Below are 21,481 nucleotides of genomic sequence, written 5' to 3' on the forward strand. Positions count from 1 at the left end.
ACAGTTAATATTACTTGTGCACAAAAGCAAATATGGTGTCCGTTTACAAATTACAAGTTCCCAAAGTACAGTTTATCTGCTCTGAAAGCCGCTATTGCATTTTATTCAAGCTGCATTTTATTATACAGTATATTAAAATCTTCTAGTGAGCTCTTAAAGCTCCTTTTCAGTTGTTACAATGTAACAACTAAGAAATGTAAAGAAAAGATACTGTTTTCTCTACATCGGATCAGATCCTAAGCTGAAGGGGCTTTCCGTGGCAAGTGCTGTGTTTAAGGGCCCATTCACACTAAAGGGCCCAGTAATGGGCCCATTCACACTTAAAAGCGCAAAACTGTAGCGCTTAGCACTAACGTTTTGTGCAAGTGATTTTATCGCGAATAGCACAGTAAAATGATTGTAAACTTCCGTGATTCATAGTGATTGTGATCAGCACTTTATCGCGATCGCTCCAGAATCGGGGCAAAATGCTGCAGGCAACACGTTTTGCGATTGGCTCTAATCACCCGCAATTGGCACCATCACTCCCATAGGGTTAGAATAGCACTAGCACTTTAAAAAAGCGCTAGCGCTTTGGCGATTAGCGGGAATTGCCCACTAATCGCCATAGTAGCGAAAACGGGCCTTAACTGTTTGAATGCTATCCTGCTACAATTTTTTGGTGATAGCTTTAAAGCAGTAAGGAATCTTTTAGAGTAAAGAAGTACTGTTACGCCGGCCGCCGTAATGACACCTAGCGGCCGGCGTGATGAGCTCAGGAAGTGTCAACCCGACACTCGGCCCCGGTGTTGCAGTCGTGATTTCTGTTGAGGGACCAGGAGAGGGGCCAGGAGGACGCTGGGGGACCTCCCGAACTACGGTGGGCTGGAGAAAGCACCGGGTAAGTTCCGATTTTTGTATTTTGTTTTACTCCTTGGAGTCCCTTTAAAGGGAAGGTCCAAGCAAAAAAAAAAAATGAGATTCACTTACCTGGGGCTTCTACCAGCCCCATGCAGCCATCCTGTGCCCTCGTAGTCACTCACTGCTGCTCCAGTCCCCCACTGGCAGCATGCCGACCTCGGAGGTCAGGGCCAAATTGCGTACATTTTTACACATTCCCGCTAGTGCAGGAACATTAACACATACATTTTTACGCGTTAGTGGTGAAACGCGTACATTTTTGTTCCTGCAGTAGCTGGAATGCGTAAAAATGTATGCAATGTGGCCCTGACCTCCGAGGTCAGAAAGCTGCCAGCGGGGGACTGGAGCAGCAGTGAGTGACTACAAGGGCACAGGATGGCTACATGGGGCTGGTAGAAGCCCCAGGTAAGTGAATCTCATTTTTTTTTTTTGCTTGAACCTTCCCTTTAAGGTGCTTGTAAGGCCACATAAAATGGTGTGAGGTGCCAGATTGGGATTGCGGGCCTTGTGTGTGACACCTGTGCTATAGAGATTCCCCACACTATGCTCCACTTCCCCATGACTGAGCACGAACCCCTCCTCATGGGGGCTTCTCAGCATCTCCTTTAAGGTGGCCACACACCATACAATTTTTTAAAATATCTGTTCAATTCAAGAATAGCAATCAATTTTTCTGATGGATTGTAACTTTTCAAAAATATGGCCGATGTACCACACGTTTAATTTTTCCTCAATTATGATAAAAATGATTGGAAACTCAGAAGATTGCTTGAGTGTGTATATATATATATTAATAAATTGACACTACCACACACACACACACACACACCTTTCAATTTTCATAAAAATTGATCAGAAAAATCCACCACTCGCTATCAACTTTTATAGAATAAAAATTGGAAATCTACCTTACCTTGCTGAAAAGTTCCCCCCTCGGCTTATATGCGAGTCAGTGGAGCAGAACAGATGATGGAGCAGGTTTGGTTACTGGCAGAGGAGCGTTAGGATTGTGCAATAGTGATCCTGCTCTTGTCAGCTGGCTTTCTGCTGTTTCTGTGCCCCCCATCCCCTCCACCATGGTGTGCAGAGTGCGCCGCTGAAGACTACCTGTGTCCCCGGCTTGTGGAGCGGAGCGTGCAAGCAATGCGTCAACGGTGCAATGATCGGGGATTCCTTCTGTATGGCAATTGCTGTGTCTCATATCTATGACGCCATCTAGTGGCGTCTTGAGACACAGTTGGCTATGGGGAGGGGGCTGACGTACTGGAGGCACATCTAGCTACTGTGGATGGGGGCTATACTGGGGAGAGGGGTTATTCTTGAGTCACTTTCCTGGTTTCTGAGGGAAAGGTGGGTACCTCAGCTTATACCCAGGACTGCTTATATGCGAGTATATACGGTAATCAGAGTTCTTGCTTGAATAAAGAAAAAAAGCTTTCAGTTTTGCAGGAAATCCAATTTTTATTGGATTGCTGTAAAATCGGATCATTTTATTGTATCGTGTGTGGCCACCTTTATGCTTTACAAAAGCATTACCTGGAAAGGATCTAGACTATGATTGAGGGCCTGTCTACTGGACTGATTCCAGTTGCTGTTCCAGTTGCTGTTCAATAATAGCTTTTGAAAATGAAGATAACCCTCTGAATCCCCCCATGAGGAGATGGACTTGTCCAAAACCTAGTGAGATCTGTCAGATTTCACCAGCCTACTGTAAGCGACAGCAACATAGGAGAAAAGTGATCTACAGTACATTTTACTCTGGTAGACACGTACTTGTACACACGTATTTTACATTTTTCCCAATAGGCGTCCTTTAAACCCCCTCCCCGGTGGTATGATTCTTTCCGGATTTTTTTCAGCCTTATTTCTTCTATCCTATAAGTTCCTATATCTGCTCTAATGTGGTCTGTCTTACTGCAGCCTTTCCTAGTTGCAAAGTGGCTGTGTTATCTCCGTTATATAATCTAATCTCCTTTCCTCTGACGGCTTTGTCGGGCTCAGGCAGGAATGTGCGGTCTGCTGTTATAGGCGGAAGCTATACACACCCTCTCCACACACCCTCCAGGCTCTTTGTGAGTCACAGACTGAGCTCCTCTCAGCCTATCACATTCTGGTTAGCAGCTACGTCTTGTTTGTAAACACTGCCTAAAACTGGCAATTACAAGCCAGGATTGCAGCAGAGAGTGGCAGAAACAGCACAGAGGGGCCCAGGAGAACATAATGAATAGAACGGTATGCTTTTTATTGAAAGAATTTTAGAGTCCAGATTCTCTTTAAAGTCTAAAAGCGGTGCAAATATTTTGCAGACTTTTAGACCCTAAAAACATCACGCTACTAGAGAGCCAGCAGTAGTCCCTGTACTGACTCACCTCCCTGGGATCAAGGGCTGCAGTTCTCTCTCCATTCTCCAGGTGGCGCTGTAACTCTGTAGTGAGATCGCCATCTGTCATGACAAACTAAGATCTCACCCGACGGGTGAAGAGACTCCAAGGACAAGAAGGAGAATGGCTGTCGGTGTCTGGATCTCAGGGGAGGTGAGTTACAAACGCCAGCTGCGCTCTGCACAAGGCTCACGGCGGCTACCACGAGTCACGCTCGGGGTTACCTCTCCTGACTTATTTTTTTCCACCCCGACTAGAGGAGGGTAATAACTATTGTAAAGGAAAGCTGGCTTGAGGATGAGGTCTTTGTAAAGCCTTATGGCATTGATAGACTTCTATAGATGTGCGACAGGCTGTTACCTATGGCCATTCAGCAGCTCTGGTCATCACAATGGGAATAGCTAGCAGAACCTAACTCCATTATACTTGCAACTTATAAAGCAGGTGGGGCTTATTAGCACAGATACAGTTTGGGCCTGTACACACTAAAAATCCCCAGTGCAATCGCAATGCAATTTTATAAATCGTATATATGGTGCGATGTTATGATCGCATGTTTGTTATTTCAATGTGTTTGCATTCTTCTTGTGATTAGTGATTGACTAAAAGTCCTTCAAGCAGAGTCTCCTGGGATTTGATCTCTAAAAAAACAAAACAAACAAAAAAAAAAGCAATGCAATCGCATCGCATTTTTCTATGCGATTTTTCAAATTCAGCACTCAAAAAGCTCTGCACTCACTGCGATTGCTATTTTTTCTAATATCGCATTGCATCATTGTGTACAGTTCATCACGATTGTCATAACAGGCTTTGCGATTGTAATGACATTCGAATTATAATCGCATCCCCAGAGACAGTCGTGATTGGCGGTCTCTGGGGAAGCAGGGGTGCCACGACGTGGCTGCCAGGCCGTCGCCCTATGCTGCTTGTGTTAGTTCGTGCTGGTGATGGTTGTTCGATGAATTACTCCTGAGCGTAGTGGAAGGTGCCTCAACTACTGTTCTTGTAACGGATTGGACTTTATACTTAAAACGAGTGCACCCCACGGGAGTTGGAACAGTCACACTTAGGTCCTACAGAGCGCTTGGTGCCGACTGTCTTCGATATCATATAATATTGCATTTGATTATAAAAATGCAGCGCAATCCAACCAGTGTTTTAAAGGCCCTGGTAGGGATAACCGGCCCCAAATAGGGCGTAGATTTCAATTTTTCTAACCTCCGAAAGCAGTTAAATTACATTGCGTTCAACAGCTTGTAGAAAGTGTACCTGTATTGGAAACAAAAGTTACCTAATGGCTAGTTACCTAGGAGGAGGAATCCCCCCAAAGGCTTCCACCATTCCTCTCCACCTGCCGGTCCAGTGCCAGGACCTTCCAAAGACTATCAACTGGCTTTTTTAGCTGAGCCAGAACGCCAGCTCCTTGCTACCACATAGGCACAAGCTGTCCTGCGCAGTGCGGCAGCGCTCATCCTCGCACAGGAGGATGTCTCAAGTGTCTCAGCGCTGGAACAACAAGGTGGAGGGAGACGGGAAAGCCTCTTGAGGACCAACAGATTTTCCTCTACCCAGGTAAGTATCTGATTTTCTCCATTTTTTTTCTCCAAAAATCTCACAGATTTGCTTTAAATGAAAGGTCTTGCTGTAATGGTATAAAAAAAAAAAAACCAATATATATCTATATTACTTCCTCAAGTACAAAGAAAAAAAACTGTTGAAAAAACCCCAAGCCTGCCCAGCTACAGGTAATAAAGGTAATTATTCAGTCTGTATGGTTCTTCATGGACGCTTTGCCCAATCAGGAAGGCCAGTTTGTGGGCATACTGACATGGAGCAGGCACTCTGATCACTCCCTGCAAAAAGAAAAACAGGAGGGTTTAAGAATGAAAGGCTTAAAGGGAACCTAAGATGGGAGACTTTAAAGAGACTCCGTAACAAAAATTGCATCCTGTTTTTTATTATCCTACAAGTTCCAAAAGCTATTCTAATGTGTTCTGGCTTACTGCAGCACGTTCTACTATCACCATTTCTGTAATAAATCAACTTATCTCTCTCTTGTCAGACTTGTCAGGCCTGTGTCTGGAAGGCTGCCAAGTTCTTCAGTGTTGTGGTTCTGCTATGAGCTCCCCCATCCAGGCCCCTCTCTGCACACTGCCTGTGTGATATTTAGATTAGTGCAGCTTCTCTCTGCTCTATTTTTTACAAGCTGGATAAATCCTCCTCTGAGCTGGCTGGGCTTTCACATACTGAAGAATTACATACAGGCACAGCTGTCTGCACTCTGCAGGAAGAAACAGCCTGACACTTCAGTGGAAGATAGCTGCAGGGGGAAAGAAACACACAAATGATCTCTTGAGATTCAAAAGGAAGGGTGTATACAGCCTGCTTGTGTATGGATGTATTTTCTATGTGTGGACATACTGTACATCAACCTACTTCCTGTTTTGGTGGCCATTTTGTTTGTTTATAAACAAACTTTTTAAAACTGTTTTTAACCACTTTTAATGCGGCGAGGAGCGGCGAAATTGTGACAGAGGGTAATAGGAGATGTCCCCTAACGCACTAGTATGTTTACTTTTGTGCGATTTTAACAATACAGATTCTCTTTAAACAAAATATACATATCTGGGGCTTCCTCCAGCCCACTTCGACCAGATCCCTCCTTCGCCGCCCTCTTCCGATTACCGGTTTGTCCGCAAATGGTCCAGGGGCAAACTGCCCAATGTGCTGCCTGGCCAGGTGCGCTCTCCCGCCGTGTTTGCATCACCTGGAGCATAATGCGCCTGTAGAATACTACTGCACAGGCACCGAGACGGGGGAGCATGCCTTGCCGGACTGCGCCGAATGGCCCGGACTGGAGGATTTCCCGGGGCCGGTTGCGGCCGAAGGAGAAGACGACAGAGGTTGGCGAGGGAATGACCAGGCCGGAGGGGGCTGGAAGAAGCTCCAGGTATGCATACATTTTTAAAGGGGCTCCCACTTCAGGTACAGTAAGCATAGCTCCCAACCGTCCTCTTGAGAGGGACAGTCCCCTCTTTGGGAACCAAATCCCACCCCTTCCCCCCCCCCCGTCTCTCCTTCATGGTGTCCCCCTTTCAGGAATGATGTACAGATTATGTAAATATATATTTTTCTACAAAAAAAAAATTTTTTTTCTTATGAAACCTTAATGGTATGGGTGACTAGGGGTGTGACGGGGAGGGGTGGGGGCATGGCTAGGGGTGTGGCAGAGGCATGGCTTAAGTGTCCCTTTTTCTCATCTCAAAAAGCTGGGAGGTTTGTGTAAGGCCTCGTTCACATCTGCTGCGCTGATAAACGTGTGAAAGGGCGTGGTAAAAAAACGCATGCGCTTGTGCGTGCTTTAGTGTGCGTTTCTGTGCGTTGCACTTTAACCATTTCAGCCCGAGGGGATTTTTCACCTTATGCATCAGAGCAATTTTCACCTCCCATTCATTCACTAATAACTTTATCACTACTTAACACAATTTATTGATCCATATCTTGTTTTTTCCAATACTAATTAGGCTTTCTTTGGGGGGTACATTTTGCTAAGAATTATTTTTTTATAAGTGCATTTTAACAGGATTAATAAGAAAAAAATTGAAAAAATTCATTATTTCTCAGTTTTCGTCCATGATGGCTTTAAAATAATCCACGCTACCATTATTAAAACCTATTTTATTTGCCCGTTTGTCTTGGTTATGACACCATTTAAATTTTGTCCCTATCACAATGTATGGCGCCAATATTTTATTTGGAAATAAAGGTGCATTTTTTTCGTTTTGCATCCATCACTATTTACAAGCTTATAATTTAAAAAATGTTCGCAGTATACCCCCTTCAAATGCATATTTAAAAAGTTCAGAGCCTTAGGTAACTACTTATGTCTTTTTTATTGTAATTTTTTTTTCCATAAATTTTTTTTATTTGGGCAATACTTTGGTGGGGGAAATAAACAGTTAATTTTTAATGTTATTATGTGTAAATTGTAATGTAAAAAATATGTAGATGTAGTTTTACCATTTGGCCACAAGATAGCCACCTTGAGTTTATTTTATTTCTCCTTGTGCTTCTTGATCACCGGAAGCACAAGGAGCACGGGGAAACTTTTTTTGCAGAAAGAATGAAGCCTCTAGTTAGAGTGCTCCGGTTTTTCTGCTGGGGACACGGATCGGTGATCGGGAACCATGTTCCCGTTCACTGATCCCAGGGCTACCGGGGGACAGCACGGGGGCAGGCCGAAGCGCGGCACCGCAGCAGAGCAGCCGCCTGACGGCAGAAATGGTTAAAGCACGTTTTGCTTAAAGCGGACCCAAACCAAACAGTTTTTTTTATTCAAAATATTTAGTTGCACCACTCTGACACAAAGATAAATAAACACTCCTTCAAGCCTATGAGCATTTCAGTGCATGCTTTTCACCCGTCTCTTTTCATAACTAGAGATATACAGGTGGCTGCCAATTCCTCCTTTGCCGGACACCTCCTACTCCACCAGTCTGCCAGATTCTGTCCAGGCAATATGAAAGGAAGGGAGGGGTTCCTCCAATAAATGTAAAATATTTTGGAGCTTTGTCATCCTGCAGCTGAAAAAAGGCTGCTATTTATTATTGTAATTTAGAAAACAGGATTTTATATCTGAAATCTTGTATTTTTAATTTGGGTCCACTTTAATGTAGCAGTAGCAGTTGTCAATAAAGCTTTGTTTTTATATGTAAATGTATTTTTGTCCCAATTGGGGTAAAAAACGCATGCGCTTCTATGCGCTAAAAAAGCGCACCCATTCACTTGCATTGATGTGCGCTTTACAGCTCAACGCACAGAAATGCATGCAACGCTTGCTTGTTTTGTAACGCTGCTCAGCGCAGCGCATAGATGTGAACCAGGCACATTTATTCACATGGAAGAATCAATACCTTGCTGACCGCACAAGGCAATGCGCTGTGAAAAGCGCACAGAAACGGCCCTGATGTGAACGAGGCCTAAGTCTTTATACATCTGCAGAATCAATTAACCTGTTTGTTACCAGGAACAACAGATGTGGACGCTGGACAGAAGCCAACAACCTTTTCTCAGGGGATGCAGGGCCGTTCAACCTTTTTGTCACTTCAGGCAAGAAGTCACCCTCTGCATCCACAGAATGGCCAAAATGATCAACAAATGCCCAGGCAGGTACAAATGATCGGCATGCACATTTTAGCTGCGTGTTCAGCCACGTGGCTCGAACGCAATCCCTTGTAATGATGTGGTGAAATACTTACAGGCCAGTTGTAGTACATGTGGCACAGCCTATACGTCAGCTGGTGCATGTGATTTGGCTTCAGGCCGATGCTGTCGTAAATGACATTGTAATGTGTTGGGGACACAGTGCCCTGCCTCACAGACTGGCTGATGATGAAGAAATCATACCTGAAAGAAGACAAATCAGCTTTGTTGGGGAGAGAAGGGGGGGGGGGAAAGAAAAAAAAAAAAGTTTTGCTCTCTGTAGACTCAAAAATCGGGATGCTCATTCGGATTCCGCGGAAATGCAATTTCCGAAATTCCGATCGGAAATTGCATTTCCGCATCGGAATGCGGAAATCGGTAATACAAATGCGTTATGCGGATTTTCGCCGGAAATCGTGGAAATTTCCCCCGACTGTAACATCGATTTTCTCAAAAACTATAAGGTCTTTTTCAAAACTTTTTTTGCATCTTGTTCACAAGATTCTGTTTAATGAACCCTGAAACGTTGGTGTTTCTATGACTTATGGTGGCTTTGCTATTAGCCGCTAAAGTCGGCAGATTTTTACTGTAATGTAAAATGCAGAGATTCTGCATTATCAGATATAAGGTAATTTTAAGCCAATCATAAGACTCGGAATGAATAAACCAATCAGAGAATGGGGATTTAGGCGGAAATTTCCGCATTCTCTGATTGGCTTATTCATTCTACATCTTCTGATTGGCTTAAAATGACCGCATATCGGATAATGAAGATTTTCTGCATTTTACATTACAGTAAAAATCTGCCGACTTTAGCGGTTAATAGCAAAGCCCCCGTAAGTCCTAGACACACCAAAGTTTCAGGGTTCATTAAACAGAATCTTGTGAACAAGATGCAAAAAAAGTTTTGAAAAAGACCTTATAGTTTTTGAGAAAATCAATGTTAAAGTCGGGGGAAATTCCTGCGATTTCCAGCAGAAATCCACATCGGAATGAGGAAATTGGTAGCGGAAAGCGGAATCGGTAGCAGTAGTGGTAATTGGCAATGGCGGATTGCGGATTTACCGCGGAATCGGAAATTAGCATTTCCGACCATCCCTACTCAAAAGTCCAAGGACTGCTTCCCTCTCCACCTTTTCCAACTTCCTGTGTAGTCGAGCGAACAAGCCCCTGCCTTTCCCAAAATAGCCAATTTAGTTGTAACCTCACTGGCCAGAATCCAACACTGGCCAGCCAATCTGCAAATTGGCTTTCTTGCCACTTCACTATGCCTGGTGTCATGCCACTTTCGTGGACATGACCGAATCTGGTGAGGTGGTAAGGTTAGATTTAGGCAAAGGAGAGGGGAGGGGAGGGTAGAGTTAGGCAGAAGAGGGGGAGAAGAGGTTAGGTAAAGGAGAGGTTAATTTTACAGGGGACTTGAACTCAGAACTCCGTTCTAAAAGATAAGCAACAGCATTTTAACCTTTAAAAAGGAAAATATTTTTGCAACAGCTTACAGAACTCGTGCAATAAATCTGCAGTGTCTACTTCCTACTTTCATGGAAGCAGACAAAGTGTTAACGTCTTGTGTTTGAGCTCTCATCTGTGTCAGGTCAGGAATTCAGCAGTTACAGCTAATAGGTAAATTACACTTGTGATTACTTGATGAGGGGGAATTATACAGCTTCTTCTCTCTAAAAACACACAGGATGCAGGGTGTTCCTTGTGCCCTGTGCAAGAGTTCAGGTCCACATAAGCAGAGGAGGGGGAGATTAGTGGTAAGGTGGACACACACACACACGAATAAAATGATCCGATTTTACGGCAAGTCGATAAATATGATCTGATCTCTCAGAAAAATCGAAAGCTTTTTTTTCATTCGACTGAAAAATCTGATTGATTTCCCTTTTTTTCCGAATTTTTATCAATCCGGAATGCTGGAAATTTTTCTTCAATTTTTCTAAAGAGATTGTATGATGTGTGATAGATTGTCAATGTATTAATATACACACCCTAGCAATTTTCTCAGCCTTTCCCATCATTTTTATCATAATTGGGGAAAAACTGAAGCCTCGCAAGCCTGTGAGGTTTGTCGTCATTGGTTGGGAGTGAAGCGCAAGCGGAGGATTGCTGAGATTGCAAGAGCTGCCGTTTTATACTAGGACCTTAAAATTTACGGAGACTTGAGTCGCTCGTTCCAAGCATTCAGCACATAACCACGCTGGAACGCATAGCAGGAGGAAACCGGAGTCACATGATCGGGGCACTGTGGAAGCTGAGCAGAGATCCGCTGCAGTTTCTGGATGTCGGGATTACATCGAGCACACAGCACATTTCATCACTACAGAATGCGGTTTGAGCATTTGGTCATCTATTAAAGTTGCTGGATAAAGTACTGTATTGCTGGATCTGCCATATCATCCATGGGCAGGAGTTGCCTGGGAGATAACTGATTGTCCGTCCTGCACTGAGGTAACTTGTGCATTTTTGTTTACCCTTTTGGCTTGGAGTCAGCCCCACCTTATAGCTGCATCTACCCTGTTGTGTTGTGCCACTCTAAAGGGGCCCATACACTCAGCCGATTTTCTGGCCGACCGATCGATCCAAATCAATCGATCGATTGCAAATCGGTTGGCCAATCGACCGATCGATGGCCGATTTCGATCGATTTCGATGGTTTTCCATCAAACTGGCAGGGTGGAAAATTTAGGTCGATCTGATGAGATTGCTTATCAGTTTGCATTGGCCTTAATGGAGATCTGATGGCAAAAAAATGCCATCAGATCGAATTTCAATAGATTTCAAACTGAAATCTATTGGAATTCTATCCTGGTAAAAAATGTTCTAAAAACGCATCAGATAGATCATCAGATGCATTTCTTATCTATCTGCTGCCAATCTGACGAGTGTATGGGCACCTTAACTTGATTCTCTATACGTGTGTGGTACATTGGTCATATTTTTGAAATGTTACAATCAGTCAGAACAATGTATTTCAATTCTTGAATTGAACAGCTATTTTAAAAATTGTATGGTGTGTGGCCACCTTTAGGCACTAGAGGTGAAGGGTGTTACTAATTGTTCTACTAATGCTGTAAAGTGCAACTTTTTTGTTGTTTGCAGCACTTGTATTTTTGTGTTTATATACAGTAGGATGCGAAAGTTTGGGCAACCTTGTTCATCTTCATGATTTTCCTGTATAAAACGTTGGTTGTTATGATAAAAAGTCAGTTAAATGTATCATATGAAGACAAAGATTGTTCACCATCATGGTTTAGGGGGAAGGATACAGAAAGTTGTCTCAGCGATTTCAGCTGTCTGTTTCCACAGTTAGGAACATATTGAGGAAATGGAAGACCACAGGCTCAGTTAAAGTTAAGGCTCGAAGTGGCAGACCAAGAAAAATATCGGATTGACTGAAGCGACGAATGGTGAGAACAGTCAGTCAACCCACAGCACCAAAGACCTACAACATCATCTTGCTGCAGTTTGAGTCACTGTGCATCGTTCAACCATTCAGCGCACTTTACACAAGGAGATGCTGTATGCGAGAGTGATGCAAAGGAAGCCTTTTCTCCACCCACAGGACAAACAGACGCTTTAGGTTTGCTAAAGCACATTTGCACAAGCCAGCTTCATTTTGGAATAAGCTGCTGTTCACTGATGAAACAAAGATTGAGTTATTTGGGCATAACAGGGGGCATTATGCATGGAGGGAAAACAACACAGCATTCCAAGAAAAACACCGGCTACCTACAATAAAATATGGTGGTGGTTCCATCATGCTGTGGGGCTGTGTGACCAGTGCAGGGAGTGGGAATCTTGTCAAAGTTGAGGGACGCATGGATTCCACTCAGTATCAGCAGATTCTGAAGACCAATGTCCAGGAATCCGTGACAAAGCTGAAGCTGCACTGGGGCTGGATCTTTCAACAAGACAACGACCCTAAACACTGCTCAAAATACACTAAGGCATTCATGCAGAGGAACAAGTACAACGTTCTGGAATGGCCATCTCAATCCCCAGACATGAATATAATTGAAAATCTGTGGTGTGAGTTAAAGAGAGCTGTCTGTGCTCGGAAGCCATCAAACCTGAATGAACTGAAGATGTTTTGTAAAGAGGAATGGTTCAAAATACCTGCAACCAGAATCCAGACTCATTGGAACCTACAGGAAGCGTTTAGAGGCTGTAATTTCTGCAAAAGGAGGATCTACAAAATATTGATTTCATTTCTTTTTTTGTGGTGACTAAATGAATGCACCTCCCTAATTTTGTTTAATAATTTATTGCACACTTTCTGTAAATCCAATAAACCTAATTTCACTTCTCATATATCACTGTGTGTCTCCTATATGATATATTTAACTGACATTTTTTATCGTCACAACCAACGATTTATACAGGAAATCATGACGATTAACAAGCTTGCCCAAACTTTCGCATCCCACTGTTTCACACATATACACGCTTACCATTCAGGTCGGGTGACTTCTTTATCAATCACTGTTCCGGGTGGAGGATTCTGGCACTGTCCGCCAGCCAGAGAGAAGAATCTGGCATTTATACGCTTTTTCACCACCACAACTGTCACCTTTATCTTTTTGCTGTGTAAAACAAAAAAAAATAAAAAAAAAGTTTAACTGACTCCTAATCCAGCTCATGAGTTCAGCTACTTTGACGCTGACACATTGGGCTCTATTCATAAAACATTTGCGGGGAAGAAAATCTTGGAGGGAAAACACTGCATCGGTATTTTAGACTTGTGTGCCAATTCATAAAAATGTTTAAACTTGCGATAATAGGTCGGGGAATTCCCGCACTAAACTGGCGGTACTGGCCAAGTTGTTACATTTGCTGGCTGAGTTGATACATTTTCTCCGTGCAGAGACAGTTACTATAAAGGTGGCCACTAACGGTATAATTTCTAGCGAAAAATCATTCGAGCGATCAGAAATTCTGATCGGACGAAAAATCGTTCACTACACCATCAACTAACCCAATCATGGCTTCCTATCTATCACGACCAGAAAGAAAATTCAATTGGACGATTGTTTTTATAATCGTTCATTATCGATTGTGCCCATCAACTGAGATTATTTACAACCAATCCGATCAGAATTTCTGATCGCTCAAACGATTTTTCGCTAGAAATTGGACCGTTAGTGGCCAGCTTAAAGGAATACTATTAGATATAGCAGAACACTTAGATCAATATTTTTCCTCCAATGATGTAAATAACATCTCCCCAGTATCCCTCTGGATGGCCCATAAAGCTGTCATTAAGGGGTTCATGATTAACTGCCTGTAAAATTAAGAAACGCGCGCATGAAGAACTTGATAACCTTCGTTACAAGCTTCTCCGCCTTCAAAATATCCACCAGCGGGACCCCTCCCTCTTCATACTTAAACAAATCAGAGACACCAGGGCCCAGTTAAATGTTCTTTTAGCTAAGTCAGCAGAGAAAGCTCTAAGATTCACTAAGGCAAGCTATTATAGATATATCAATAAGCCTGATTCCTGGCTTGCCAGGAAACTCCGAAATCAACAGAGGATCAATACTATATATAAGATTAGATCCCCCTCTGGCAAAATCACTAGCAATCCGGACGCAATCTACGAAGCTTTTCATAAATACTACACCAATCTCTATAGCAAAAAAACTGCAGCCCCGCTAGGTGACGTTCAGGACTTTCTATCCTCCTTAAATCTACCCACCCTCACCTCGGACGCCTCCAAATCCCTAAACAAAGCTTTCACTGAGGAGGAAACCGAGATTGTCATCAAAAAACTTAAACTCCACAAATCTCCAGGTCCAGATGGCCTTAGCGCTATATACTATAAAAAAATTTCAGCCATCTTAATCCCCTACTTAACAAAATGCCTTAATACCCTGAGAACTAAACCACTTAGCTTTCCTGAATTTCTTGATGCCCACATCTCCATAATCCCTAAGGAAGGCCGGGACCCCTTAAATACCAAAAACTACAGGCCCATAGCCCTTCTTAATCAAGACTATAAAATTCTGACAAGTCTCTTAGCTGCCCGACTTAACATACTCCTGCCAGCTCTGATTCAACGAGATCAGGTTGGCTTCATTCCATTCAGGCAAGCATCAGACAACATACGTAAAACCCTTAATATACTCCACCACGCATCTCAATCGGGTCAGCAAATGGTCACTCTTGCCTTGGATATTGAAAAGGCCTTCGACACAATATCATGGTCCTTTATGTCAAATGTTCTTGCCAAGGCAGGTATATCTGGGCCTTTTGCTCACTTGATCAGACAGCTATACTCCTCACCCCATGCCCGTCTCAAGCTCCCCAGCACCTCATCTACTCCAATATCTATCCAGAGAGGCACACGTCAAGGCTGCCCCTTGTCACCAGCCATATTCGCTATGGTAATGGAGCCTCTGGCAGCAGCAATACGCCAAAATCCTGATATACAGGGCTATAAAATTGGAAAAGCGGAATACAAATTAAGCTTATTTGCAGATGACGTGCTCCTAACCCTTACTAACCCAGCCATTTCCATACCAAATCTATTAAAACTCCTTAAGCAGTTTGAGACATTATCAGGCCTCAAACTAAATTATGATAAATCCGAGGCAATGTTTAGCAACTTCCCCCGGGGAATGGGTAGTTACATATGCAGCATTTTCAAATTTAAACACCAACCCCACTACATCAAATACCTAGGGGTAAATATCCCGCACGAAACATCGCAAATCTACAAGTGGAACTATACTCCTATACTTAAATCCCTTCATAATCTCCTACTTTCCTGGACCAACCATAACATCTCATGGGCAGGCAGGATTACCGCAGTGAAGATGACCCTTTTACCCAAATTATGTATTATTTCCGCACTCTCCCTATTAATGTATCCAAGAAATCCCTGGCCCCTATTCAGTCTCAGATTTTTAAATTTATTTGGGCCAACAAGAGGCCTAGAATTAAGCGAAACATGATGATGCTCCATAAAAAAGACGGTGGACTTTCTGTACCAAACCTATATAAGTATTACCTTGCAGCACAACTGGCAATACTTCCCTCACTCTATGCAGGAGTTCATGCACCTCGCTGGGTAGACTTAGAAAATTGGTTACTATATCCTCTGAGCTGGAGGGGAGTTCTGTGGTCATGCACTATGGGCCCCAATTTAGGCAGCTCGGTTTCCCCCTTCACTTACCATTCCCTGAGGGTCAGGTTCAAATATACCCTTCAGTCGAGCCCCTCCCGGCTGGTGGAGTTCCTGGGCAACCCAGACTTCCCAGCTGGGCAGGACCGAGTATCATTCGAATGGTGGGCCAAGAGAAATCTGACTTGTCTCCATAAAATACTTATGAAAGGCATATTTCCCGCAAAACGAGTGCTCTGTGAGAGACACAATGTACCTGTAGCTGAGTTCTTTAGGCTCCATCAGCTATACCACTTTGTTTCATCACTAGCTAAACCTGGGCAGGAAATTAAGGCAACCTCCTTTGAACTCATGTCTCACCGACCCACTACGTAAGGGCATCCTGTCTCTATTATACACTATCCTTAATGCTAATCCCCTCAATTCCAAATTTTGCTTCCAAGCTGATTGGGAAAAGGACTTTAATTTTGCTCTCTCAGAAGCTCAATGGGTCCAATGTTTCGACACTATCAAAAGGTAGCATGTGTGTTACAGATATGGAGGTTGCCTTAAGAGTACTGCACAGGTCATACCTTGTGCCTAAGAGAATGCATATGATCAATCCAGATCAATCAGACCTGTGCTTTAGAGGTTGTGCAAACACAGGCTCATATTATCATATATGGTGGTCCTGCCCCACAGTGGCTAAGCTATGGAGGAAAGTGATCTGCAAAATTAACTCAATTCTTACACTCCACCTAAGAGTGGATCCAGCTATTTGCCTTCTAGGTCTCAAACCTGAAAAGCTACCTCACTCTCAACACAAACTTATTCAGTTTATTATGAATGCTACTAAAACCTACATCGCTTCACAGTGGCTTAAGCAGAATCTCTCTTTTCACTGTGTACTCACTCGTATTCATACCACCATGTTAAACGAAAAGATCAAAGCCAACTTGTGGGACAGGACCCTCCATTTTGAAAAAATATGGTATCCATGGATCCAATTAGCCTCACTCCCTGGGGTCCAAAGAGCACTTCAAGCGTTCTAACCGCACTAACTATTGAGCAGTATTACTCCACCAAAAAACCATACGAGTCCCCACATGAGCAGTTTAATCTTTAATTTTTTATTTATTTTTAATTTTTCTTGGTTAAGTTTACCGGCTGTACTCCCTATTTGCTTATATATCCTATAGCCATAGTTATTGTCTCCAGACCTCCGAACTCTATGGACTAAGACTATGCTTGGCTAAGTCCAACACCAAGAGCCAACATTAGTCCTCAAGATTACACTTTCTGCTGAAATCAATAGCATGTCACTGTAATGTGCTAAACCTTGTATGTTCTCAGAATATTCTAGCCTGTATCTTTTTTATATAAACCTGATTTTTGGGTCTGGAACTGGATATCCTTGCTTTGGCAAACTTCACCTATGTATAACCTGTACTTATCAAAATTTTTTACATGTACTTATATGTTTTCACATGTTTTTGTTGCTACTCAATAAAAAAGTCTTTGAAACTAAAGGAATACTATTGATACCCAAGTGTTCTAAAATGACAGTGTGCAAATAATGTCTAAGTAGCTGTGTAAATATTTTCCTACTTTTCATGTTAAATATCAGAGGCAAAAGCTGTAATTTATTGAGGGTAGGATTTAGCTATATTGGGACAAATCAATTGCAGAAGGGGTGTCTGCTTCAATGCACAGCCAGAGTTGCATATCAGACTACAGAAAGCAAATATCGAACATATCAAACTCTGAAAGCAAAAACAGTATGAAAAAGCTGTGACAATTAGTTACATTTCCTCTGCTCTCTTCAGACAGTCAGTCAGAAACACAGGACACAGAAGCTGCAGCTGTTGGGAGCTCTCTCTCTGTGTCACACACAGAGCTACACTGATCAAGTGTGAGGGGAATTTCCCTCATGTCAGTTTTGGTGTCAGTAAAGATTGAATGTATTTTGCTAACAGTAAACAATGACGTTTCTACTAAAATGTATACACCAGTACTTAGCAGCACTTCCCAAACAATTCCTGTGTCAATTGAAAAAAATATGTGAATCAATAGTATTCCTTTAAAGCGGAATATAACCCTGCATTTCAACTTTGCTCTAAAACATTATTTACAGTATATTATATGCAACCAGCATTTTTTTTTTACTAGACCAGCATTGGAAGGGTTACACAGGGCTTTAAAGTCCCTGGAGATTTTTGCAGACGCATCCGAAGTTGAGTTAGATACATTTGTGTAAACAAAAAGTATCTAAGTGTTTATTGTGACTCATCTCTCTGACTGAGAAGGAGCTTGGAGGACAGCCAAAGAGTGTGTAACATTTCTAAATATATACATATAACTAAATAGAATGTAACTATCTGAACGTCTGCTCGGAACTTAAAACCTCTGTGTTTAACCCTTCCAATGCTGGTCTAGTTAAAAAAAATGCTTTTTGCATAGAATATGTTGTAAATAATGTTTTAGAGCAAAGTTGAAATGCAGGGTTATATTCCGCTTTAAGGAGGTAGCCCCAGCATCCCTTTTACATGTGCATTCTTTTTAAAACTGCCTCTGTTTGCCCTGAATCTTCTCTGAATCTGCCTATTAGTCTTTCTAAACAGTCTATTTAATTGCCACAGCTTAGAAGAACTTCAAAAAAGGTTACACATGCAGGCTTTCTGATGTGAAATGTATCTGAAAACAGGTACCCAAGGGGTTAAAAAAACACAGCCTTGGTATTCTGGGATGCCGTTTTTGTTCTCTCACTGCAGCTGCCTGGGAGGTCTGTCTCTCAATTAGCTTGCCTGTTATCCCTGGCTTATCGCCTTATCTAAACAGCCGGGTTTCTCTGCTCTCATTCTGCCTGCTCTAATCTTTATGAATTAACCTTCAGTGACATGTGTTGATAATCTCTACACAAGGTGGTAATTTCCCGGCACTGCACAGGAATGTCAGATTTTCATGCGGAAACAGCCTTTATGAATGCCTACTTTGCTAAATGGTCAGGAAAGTCAGCTGTTTTGAGCGGTAAAGCTTTATGAATAGAGGCCATTGGCCTCGATTCATAAAGCATTACCTCATGCGGTAATGCTGAAAACAGCAGACTTTACCGACCACTTAGCAAAATGTCAATTCATAAAGGCTGTTACCGCATGAAAAGCTGACATTACCGACCAGGGAGCTAAATTACCGACTTGGCTGCAGTTACCGACAACACATGTCAGTAAATTGTCAGCAAATGTCAATTCATAAAGCCTTCAACATGCGGTAAGCCTGGCGGTAGTTACCGACACCTCTGGTGAGGTCTTAACAAGTTACCGACAGCTCTGACCGCTCTGATTAATGCAAAGTGCAGAGATCCGAAAGTCTGTTTGATTCATCTGTGGAGAGAGCCAGAAAGCCCTCTGTGTGAATCATTTCAGCAGGCAGGGAAAGACTGTGTGACTCATCTGTCTGAGTCATCAGTGGTAAGAGCCGGCTGTGTGAGTAATTTCTGCAGGCAGGGAAAGACTGTGTGACTCATCTGTCTGAGTCATCAGTGGGAGAGCCAGAGAGAGCCGTCTCTGATTCATTTCTGCAGAGCAAAGAGGGAATCGGGACACTGCTCTACTCTACCGCTCAATGGGCTGCGGTAATTTACCGACCTCCAAGGGCAGCTGGGGAAATCTTTATGAATTAGCACACAGACCGGGAAAATACCGAGTGCGGTATTTTCCCGACAAGATTTTTGTTATCGCACTGCTGTTTATGAATCGAGGCCATTGTGTTGAAAAATATTGTCGCTTAGAAAACGCGATGCAATCATTGTGCAATAGTACAGTCACAGTGCAAGGGCTGCTGCGCACGACAGGTGAACATCAGCAGCGTCCCAGCCGAGTGTTTGCCTACCTGGTGTAAGAGATACACGAGGTGACATGTCACATGATGACAGGCACTCAATATGACTGGCTGTCTGTAAATTTAATTGGTCTGAGGAAGCGGGCTTGGACCCATGAAACGCGTTGCCCGTGCATAATAAACTCGTATTCTCTTTACTGACTGTCCTCATTGAGGTAAGCCACCTCACTCTTGTTTCATTGGATCCTGTTTTTAATTATTAACTCCTGGGCGCCTCTTTACCCTTCTAATGTGACATGATGAGATAGACATGTATACAGTGTCAAGCACACAAATAACCATGCTGTGTTTTGTTTTTTTTTTATTCCTCTGTCTCGTTTCTCTGCCTGAAAGTGTTATAAATCAGGTATTCAGTGACAGTTTCTATCTGGGTCAGAGATCAAAGGCCTCCGACGAAGCGGTTAATACCCACGAAACTGCTGTAAGACTGCTCCTCCCACCCTCGCTTTAATAGATGCATCTTAATTAAGGAATAAAAGTGCTGAAGCATTAACCCGTTGGTGCTGCTTCTACTTCTTATTTGTGGAAATTGCTATTGAGGAGAGCACACCAGAGCTTCTGCATTCCTTGTTGGTTTGTACCAGTCCACACAGAGCCAGCCACCCCTTCTACTCCTGGTTACATAATGAACTGTGGAGATTGTGTGGTGTAGCAAGAAAGATCCAATAACGTCTTAAAAGCACTAGAAGGATCCGATGAGTCCCACACCAATGTGTGGTGGTGGGATCTCACATACAAGTTGGATATATTTACTATTTGGGCTTGTGCATTGCCACGGGGGGACGGCTGGTGACACTGCGTTCACCTGGGTGCAGCATTTGCTCCTCTCCATGCATAATTTATGAAAACTTAATTCACTGCAATAGTACGGAAATGCAGTACCTTGAAGATCACTCAATACTATTGGCTACTACTACTTTTTATTGGCCTAAGGAAGCAGGTTTGCACCTGCGAAACGCACTTCCTGTGCATAATCTGGTTTATGGCATAGGACTGTTCTTGTGGTAAACCACCCAATTTATTTACATTTTATTGGTTTTAAACCTAATGTTGTTCTATCTGGGCACCTCTTCTTACCTGTGTGTTTGATAACCTCCCACCTCTGTTGAGTGGAGGGGCTACCTCTGATTACACATGGTTGACACCATTGACACCATTGCGATGCTCTCTTGATCCAAAAAAAAAAAAAAAAATCCAGTCCACTGGGACACCCTGAGTGGAGTCGGGTTTATTGTCTCCACCTGCCTCAAGTCGTTGGGTGCCCCCATTGCAACCCACATTCGTGAGTAATTTTTATTTATTCTCAATAACCTATTTGTTTAAATCTTCTTATTGTGGCACATATACAACACATCAGTCATACACATTAAAGCGGAATATAACCCTGCATTTCAACTTTGCTCTAAAACATTTAAAGCATATTATATGCAAAAAGCATTTTTTTTTACTAGACCAGCATTGGAAGGGTTAAACACAGAGGTTTAAAGTTCCGTGGAGAGATATGCAGAAGTTCAGATTGTTACATTCTATTTAGTTAAATGTTAGTTAAATGTATCAATTGAGAAATGTTACACACTCTTTGGCTGTCCTCCAGCTCCTTCTCAGTCAGAGAGAGTGAGTCACATGCCACACTTAGATACATTTATGTAAACAAAATGTATCTATGTCAGCTTCAGATGCGTCTGCAGAAATCTCCAGGAACTTTAAAGCTCTGTGTAACCCTTCCAATGCTGGTCTAGTAAAAAAAAATGCTGGTTGCATATAATATACTGTAATTAATGTTTTAGAGCAAAGTTGAAATGCAGGGTTATATTTCGCTTTAAGACCAATATATTACAGGCCACAATTTACAATTAAAAGAAAATAAATAGCACGTCATAGACAGATTTATGTTATCAGCGGATTTTACCAGTTTGTGACAATGTCAACATATATGTATCTCAATACTCAATATAGAAGTGTATAGTGCTACAGCAAATATAGATCTAAACTT

General features: G+C 42.6%; 1 protein-coding gene across 3 annotated transcripts in view; it reads right to left on the bottom strand.

Annotated features, from left to right (window-relative positions):
• Positions 1 to 1,335: 1,335 nt before the first annotated feature.
• Positions 1,336 to 21,481, bottom strand: part of LOC137545433 (piwi-like protein 1) — a 105,762-nt gene continuing 85,616 nt past the window's right edge. For all 3 annotated transcript variants that reach the window (XM_068266646.1, XM_068266648.1, XM_068266647.1), the window contains exons 19-21: positions 12,941 to 13,072; positions 8,540 to 8,687; positions 1,336 to 5,134 (exon numbers count right to left, since the gene is read on the bottom strand). In XM_068266646.1, the coding sequence (XP_068122747.1) occupies positions 5,021 to 5,134; positions 8,540 to 8,687; positions 12,941 to 13,072 (394 nt within the window). In that variant the 3' untranslated portion in view covers positions 1,336 to 5,020. The remainder of the gene's footprint in view (positions 5,135 to 8,539; positions 8,688 to 12,940; positions 13,073 to 21,481) is intronic.

This window comes from Hyperolius riggenbachi, chromosome 2, assembly GCF_040937935.1.
Source record: "Hyperolius riggenbachi isolate aHypRig1 chromosome 2, aHypRig1.pri, whole genome shotgun sequence".
Classification (NCBI taxonomy): domain Eukaryota; kingdom Metazoa; phylum Chordata; class Amphibia; order Anura; family Hyperoliidae; genus Hyperolius; species Hyperolius riggenbachi.